This window comes from Hordeum vulgare, chromosome 7H (assembly GCF_904849725.1).
Source record: "Hordeum vulgare subsp. vulgare chromosome 7H, MorexV3_pseudomolecules_assembly, whole genome shotgun sequence".
NCBI classification, from domain to species: Eukaryota; Viridiplantae; Streptophyta; class Magnoliopsida; order Poales; family Poaceae; genus Hordeum; species Hordeum vulgare.
In genome coordinates, this window is record NC_058524.1 from 344014543 (window position 1) to 344022453 (window position 7911).

The 7911-nt window shown below is 42.1% G+C and overlaps 1 protein-coding gene across 1 annotated transcript; it reads right to left on the reverse strand.

Annotated features, from left to right (window-relative positions):
• Window positions 1-1197: 1197 nt before the first annotated feature.
• LOC123408859 (nuclear transcription factor Y subunit B-4-like) lies at window positions 1198-4137 on the reverse strand. Its single transcript, XM_045101897.1, has 3 exons — window positions 3947-4137; window positions 3723-3857; window positions 1198-1321 (listed from the first exon to the last, which is right to left on the reverse strand). Exons 1-3 carry the CDS (start codon window positions 4135-4137, stop codon window positions 1198-1200), a joined length of 450 nt encoding a protein of 149 aa, XP_044957832.1.
• Window positions 4138-7911: the final 3774 nt, after the last annotated feature.

Genomic DNA, 7911 nt, shown 5'->3' on the forward strand with positions numbered 1-7911 from the left:
GAATATAAAGTCGGTGAGAAACACGTACTCCCCCAAGCTTAGGCTTTTGGCCTAAGTTGGTCTACTCCCAATGAGGGAAGTAACCGTCTCCGGGGTACTCCGGAGTGTACTGAGGGTGCCACTGCTGGGTGAGCTTCTCTGGCTCCCACTGATAAACTGGCGTCTCGTACTCTACTGGTAGCTCGGGCACGGGCGCCTGTGGTGGCGCTATGCCCCAATATGCGTAGATGTCCGAGGGCATAATAATGTACCTGCCTAGATGAAGATTGAACAAAGAAGGAGCAGGCAAAGTAATAGTCTCACGAGTACCCTGGCTAAATACCAAGTTATAAATCATCCATTTATTTATATCTTTATCAAGAAATTCATGGCAAACCATGCTATCATAATCTAAATATCTCTCAGGAAGAAGCATCTCTTCTTCCTCATACAGTCTAATAGGTATCTCAAAATGTTTAGCAAGACGGGTAGCATAGATACCTCCATAAACAGCACCTTTAGTACAGTTCGTGTTCAACCGTTGAGCCACTATAGCGCCCAAGCTACAAGTTTTATCATTACAAAGAGCTTTGTGCAAAACTGCAAGATCTGGGGAGCTAAGAGCCCCAGCTTTCCCATGACCAATCAAACATTTTCCCACGAATAATGAGAGTTACCGAAGCACGGGAAAATGTACGCTAGCAACTCTAGCGCAAGATACTCCTCTATCCTCTCCTACAGCAATAGTATGAATGAAAGCCTCCAAGTCCCGTGGACGAGGTTCATGAATACCCCCAACATAAGGCAAATTGCAAACATTGCAGAAATCCTGAAGTGACATGCGCTGGGGGATATCATATAACTTGAACTCAACCATAGAAGGACTCTTCCTTTGATAAAAATTATAGCTTTGCACGAAAATATTAGTGAGGAGGAAGTATTGTGGACACTTATCTTCGAAAAATGCAGTAAGGCCTGCGTTCTCCACCAAGTAATAAAAATCCTCATAAAGACCGGCGGCACGTAAGAACACACCGCTTGGCCACTCGCACGCTCGAACTTCTGCAACTCGGGGGACCGGATACTTGGGTTTCTTCTTCTCATTTTCATCTCCAAAATAATAGAAAGTAATTCTTATTCAGGAATTTTAAATATGAAAGCAAAAAAGTTTATCAAACGAAATCCAAAAAATCTGAAATTTTGCTACATCAAACTTTATCATATGTTTGAGGTACATGCCAAGTTTAATCGAAAAATAACATCCATGGAGCTCTCACCGAGAAAAACAAAATCACTGCTGAAAGTTTGGTGCACTGTTTGAGCAGTGATTTTGTTATTTTTGGTGAGAGCTCCTCGGATGTTATTTTTAGATGATGTTTGAGTTCCTGAAATTTCAAAAAAAATATATAATGTTTGATGATGATTTTTCAATGTTTTGCTAACTCGGGTATACTACACCTGAGACTGAGAGTAGCCACTACTTTCCGTTTAATTAGACACTGGATTTTCTACTCTCCACCTGAGAGCAAAGTGGGTAGTCTGATAGCGCCTACTAAATCTTTGTAGATAGATGGCACCACTAAACTGTAAACAACAATCTGAACCAGATCTCTTCTTTCGCTTGACGTATGTACATCTACTACTGATGAATCGACGGGTTTGTGTTATTGTATATAGCCTCCAGTGGTCTTGGAAATATGTGACCACTGTCTTGAGGTACTGATGTCAGCCTAATTTCCATCCATTGCTTCAGATGTCGCACCCTTGGGTCCAAATCCAAATCACACCAAAGTGACAGAGAGCTACCTACTGGTGAGTATATCCAGTATTTAACTACCGTTGTGATTCTATTAATCAAATAAATCATATGTTCTGCTTTTGTACAAATGCAAAAATCTGAGTAACCAAGCCACGCCTTTATCACTCTGGTGTAAAAAGTATGCCCTATTAATTTGCAGTAAACATAAATTTTTGTATAGTAACCATGATTTGGTTTCACAGAGGTATTAGCACGGATATGCCATGCATTTTTCTTTTCTTTTAATTCAGAAATCGGGGGATACTGGGGGACACGCGCATCTGGCATGTCCGGCAGTATCGCCATGTCCCGCCGTATTAGCACGGCAACTCGATAGTTTTGTCCGTGTCCATGCTTTGTAGCTTACAACAATTCATTTTGGTTTCTTTCAATAGTAATTAATATGCTGCCCAACTCATGTACGAGGTGGAACTGCTAGGACAAGGTGATTCAGAGCTGGAAGAGCAATCACAATGCCCCCGTTAGTAAATATACCTCTCCTCACAGAAGATGGTATTTTTGTGCCATCTCTTTTGTATGAAAAAGGAGTAAACAGAACAATGAGCGGTACATCAGCATGCCATAGTTTCATAAATTGGATGACTTGTATCCTTACTGATGTCATGAAAAAAGGCAGAGCTAATCCACACTAAACTTTACATCCCTACCAATCACAGAGGAGGAAAGTGCACAGACCTCATCACCATCTTTTATACCAAATGCACGCAGCTTGCCTTATCATCCGTCATTTTCTCATCCTTGAACCATAAGCAGAAGTGGCTCCACACGTGCTGCCTAAAACATGCAAAGCAATAACCTTAAATGTTAAGTTCCCACCACCAAATTTTAATTCAAACAAACAATGATAGTAAATTCCACTCTAAATTGCCCATTATTCATTGCATGCCAGAGAAAAATAAACCTCTCTTCAATTATTTGAATTATCCACATGGCCTCCAAGCGCAATTAAAAGTAAACAACTTGCTAAATCACAGACCCCTTGTATACGTGGCATACCAAGTGACAACATTCTCCATGTCGTGTTATAGAGCGACGAACACTGCTGTGAGCTCTGACGATCAGTCAAGCAAATTACTCAAACAACACCTGCTCATCAGAAACGAAAATGTGTCAATTGATGGCATGTCTGAATACTGAGACTACTGTAATTCCCCGTTTTTAGGGTGTTCCGCAATTCTATTCCTGTAGACATAGATATCTTATGTAGTGGTGTAGACAGTACATAAAAGAGGAAGAGTTGTATTTGTAAGTTGACTTTGCTAGCTATTATCCGACACAGTTGTAAAATGTGCACTTAGCCAAAACCTACATTTCCAATAAAATGTGTTGTTGACTTTGTTAGCTATTATCCAACACAGTTGGACTATTATTTGAGTTCGAGATTAGGACACAGTTGGTTGACATATTCATTTCATCCAACAAGAACGCGTTAGTTGGCATGATATGGTGGCCGGTGCAGAGAGACGTGCATAAAAGTGTACGCGTAGAGCTGTTGATATGTGCACATTAAAGAATACCAAAAGGAGTAGAATACATATACGCGCCACATGCAGAGGTATGACTAGAACTGAAAAAGAGAGCGTTCTTCAGAAAAGCAGAGAAACTTCATGTGTATGTGCATTGGTTATGGACATCTTGAGAACTGAGATGACTAGTAATCTGACGATAGTTTTGGTGGTGATCTTCATTCATGTGACATTTCATCTTGTATCTTATATACTTTAATAATCAGAAGATTGGATGGAGAAGTTCTACTGGCTACCCAACACTACCAAGTCATGGCTATCCTCGTTAGGGATGATGGTGTCGTCCTCTGCAGTTAGGCTAATCAGAGTGAGTAAACGGTGGTGGGTTCTAAACAGGAAAGCGGTGATGAATTTGGCCCTAGCCAAATCAAGCCTAGCAGAGAGGGGAATGAATGAATATTACCTCCCGGTAGAGCTTGAGATAGGACTTGAGGGGCTCGACATAGTCCTCGAAGCCGAGGGTGCCCATGGACCAGATCAGGTCGTCGCCGTTGATGGTCTTGCGCTTCTCCTTCATGCACTTGTCGCTGGCCCTGCGCCCAGGATCACACAAGAATGAGCTCATAGTGTTAAGCAAGCTGGAGCGGATCAGAGAGGGAGGCGAGGAGGGGCGGAGACTGACTCGCTGGTGATGAAGCTGATGAACTCGGAGACGCACTCCTGGTTGGACTCCTTGGCGTCCTTGGCGATCTTGCCCTTCTCCGGCATGCCGCGCTGCATGATGCGCCCGATGTTGGCGATCGGCAGGAACCGCTCCTGCTCCTTGACCCCGCCCCCGCCTCCACTCTCCGTCGTGCCCACCGCCTCTGACATCGCCGTGCGTGCGCCATGGCAAGCAAAAAAGAAGGGTCGTCGGTGAGGTGACGAAAAGGAAAATCTTTCCTTGAAACCTTGAGCGTTTCGGGGGAAGACGAGAAGATAAGAGAAGCAGTGGCGCTTACCTTATTTGCGGTGGGAGAGATGGACGGAGATGGCGGAGGGGATCAGTGTTGTTGGTTGGTGCGGGAGGAGGGCGCGGCCGGCCGCCTGATCTGGAGCTGGGGTGGATGTCGATGGAGAAGATCTGCAGGCCATCATGGCGAACCCAGCTGGGCTTCTCCGTCAGCATCTCCGTGCCCCCCTCTCTAATTGCCGCCGCCGCTGCCGCTTCTTCGTCAAGCCGAGGCGCCCATGGACAAAACCCTAACTCCGGGACGTCCCCTCAAGCGGAGGGGAGGGGAGGCTCTGGGGCTCCGGGATGCCGGAGGCGGGGGGCAGAGGGGGGTTTATGGGGCTGGAGGCGGCCGGAGCAGGGGGACGGCGGAGAGGGAGATGGGGACGAGGGAGCAGGGGTGTTCGATCTGGATGGGCTAGGGTTCGCTGTGCGGGGGGAGAGAGAGGAGCTGGGTGGGTGAGAGGGTGAGGGGGTGTGGGCCGTTGGATCTGTATGACTTGGACAGCTCACATCGTTTTCAATAGGGTGATCCGTGGACTTTGTTCTGATTGGTCGAGACATGTATCATTTAAAATAATCTCTAAGTGCTAAAAACAATGGAGATTTATGAAGAAACTACAAATAATATTTTGCAAAATGCCACCACTAAAATTTTCACTCAAGTTATACCACATATTATGGATAATAACCAACTTCTATGCATTTTCTTTGGACGAAAATTCATTTTCCATTTTTCGAGGGTCCAAAATGAGTTGTTTTGTGAAGGACTTACCATATATTTGTTGCAAAATTGGACCAAATCATTTTTCTAAAATATTAGGCCGTGTCAAAAGCTTTTATCCACCTCTCGTGAAAAAGACAAATTCTCATCGAATCAGGTGGAAGCGGGTCAAATTTGAACTGCAGCTGCCTCGTAGTTTGCTTTTTATTTTTCCCAAAAATAATTTATCGGTAAAAAAGTATCTATTTGATCATTGAAACATCAAAAAAATTCCAAGATTCAACTGGCCGAATTAAATGAGCTAAAATTTGGTGGAGTTATATTATATGGTAAGTTTTATTCTGTGGTAAATTTTCATCAACTGTAAATCAATATAAAATGTAGTTGCTTCACAAACTGAAAATATTACTATAAACAAAGATTGGATGCTGAGATCACATGGATTGTTACATGTGGGTGAAATTTTGTGGAGAGCTATGGTTTTAGCATATAGAAGATGTGGAAAAAATTCAACTCATCAGGATATTCCTAGCTAGTACTTCCTTCACAAAGCTGTCAGCTGAACACAAAATTTGGAATTTTGCTGAGAAAGATTTACTAGGCAAATGATTACGAAAGTTTTCATGATGCAATGATTTGGATAGGAAAGAGTGCCCAACAATTTTGAGGGCAATCAAAAAAATCAAAATAGCACTTCCTTCACAATGTGCTATTCTAAACAGAATAGGAAAATGAATATTGCTGAATTATTTTTGAACTATGGAAGGAAGGGTTTTCACATATTTGAGGAATATATGATCCAAAGTATTTATGAGAATTTTTTGAGAATTTTTGGAGTGACAGAAAAGTATATTGCTTCACAAACTAGGCGGGTTTGGCGCGTGACATAGAATGGACCAACGAGTGACATGTCAACATAGTTAGAACATGTTACGACATTTCTATAATCGTCGTAAAAGTTATGACGATCTCATCTTATGCGGTTATGACGTTTTTGACTCACATCGTCGTAATTTATATGTAGATTTGATCCCCTCAAACAGTTTACGATGATCTCGGATGAAATCGTCGTAGATTTATGACGAATTCATCAACGACATTTTAAAAAACGTCAAGTATGAGCATATTTCTTGTAGTGCCATCCCTCCCGTGGCAGCGGGGTCCTAATGGAAACTAAGGGATATTAATGTCTCCTTTTAATAGAGAACCGGAACAAAGCATTAGCACATAGTGAATACATGAACTCCTCATACTATGGTCATCTCCGTGAGTGGTTCCGGCTATTGTCACTCCGGGGTTGCCGGGTCATAACACATAGTAGGTTACTACAACTTGCAAGATAGGATCAAGAACACACATATATTGATGAAAACATAATAGGTTCAGATCTAAAATCATGGCACTCGGGCCCTAGTTACAAGCAATAAGCATAGCAAAGTAGTAGCAATATCAATCTTAGAACATAGTGGATACTAGGGATCAAACCCCATCAAAACTAACTCGATTACATGATAGATCTCATCCAACCCATCACCGTCCAACAAGCCTACGATGAGATTACTCATGAACGATGAATAGCATCATGGAATTGGCGATGAAGGATGGTTGGTGATGACGACGGCGTCAATTTCCCCTCTCCGGAGCCTAGAACGGACTCCAGGTCTGCCCTCCACAGGAAGAACAGGTGGTGGCGGCGGCTCCGTATCGTGAAACGCGATGAACTCTTCTCTCTTAATTTTTTTTGAGCGAGAGATAATATAATGAACTGGAGTTGGAGGCTGCGGAGCCACGAGGGACTCACAAGCCTGCGAGGCGCGGCCAGGGGGGCCCGCGCCTCCTGGGCTTGTGGGCTCCTGGCTCCGCGTATCCAGGTAATTCTTGCTCCAGTATTTTTTGTATATTCCACAAAAATCCTCGTAAATTTCTAGGTCATTCCGAGAACTTTTATTTCTGCGCAAAAACAACACCATGGCAATTCTGCTGAAAACAGCGTTAGTCCAGGTTAGTTCCATTCGAATCATGCAAATTAGAGTCCGAAACAAGGGCAAAAGAGTTTGGAAAAGTAGATACGATAGAGACATATCAGTAATAATGAAAGTGTGTAAAGAATGTAAAATGCTCAAACCATGCCACATAGAATAAAATGGAAGGAATCAAGGAAAAATATAAGAAGCCTTTCGGCATACAACGGCTACAACTCAACATCACACATGTCATATGGTTATGAATACATTCTTCTACTAGTTAATCTCATGATGTACATCATCTATAAAATTCTATGAAGCATTCCACTACCAACAAAGTAGTTTTGGTTATGAACACAAATATAGAGATTTTTATTCGAGTAGGAATATGGTATGAGCAACTGCATAATTCTAGGGCACATATTGGAAGATATTGAAGCGGTATGTTTGACCATTAATCAAGTAACAAAATATTACTATATCAATACCTGAGACGTATTAAGCCAAAAGATAAATTAAATTTACTAAGTTAGTACAAATATAACATATTAGACATTGAAAAGAAGCTTTGAGACATAAGATCCATCGTAAATGAGGTACTCCTAGTACCAACCCAATGATTTTGCATGAAGTGCGGCGAGAACAACAGGGTGTATCAAACATTAATTCATCTTTACCACCAACTTCTAATAAAATATCCAGATCAAACTCTAAATAGCACATGTGAGCGGATAAATCACAGGTAGTGACACTATTAAGAGAATGAGAAGATGAGGCACAGAAAACAAGACTCTAGTATGTTCGAACAAATAATTAGGATGCCTTGATGCCTTATTTTGTAAACATTCAAATATATAACAGATATAGATATGGTGATATAATAATTAGTTGGAAGTTGCAGGCATCCAAAAAATAATATTGAATGTGGGCAGATGAACGATGCCAATAACTGAAACTACATAGAAACA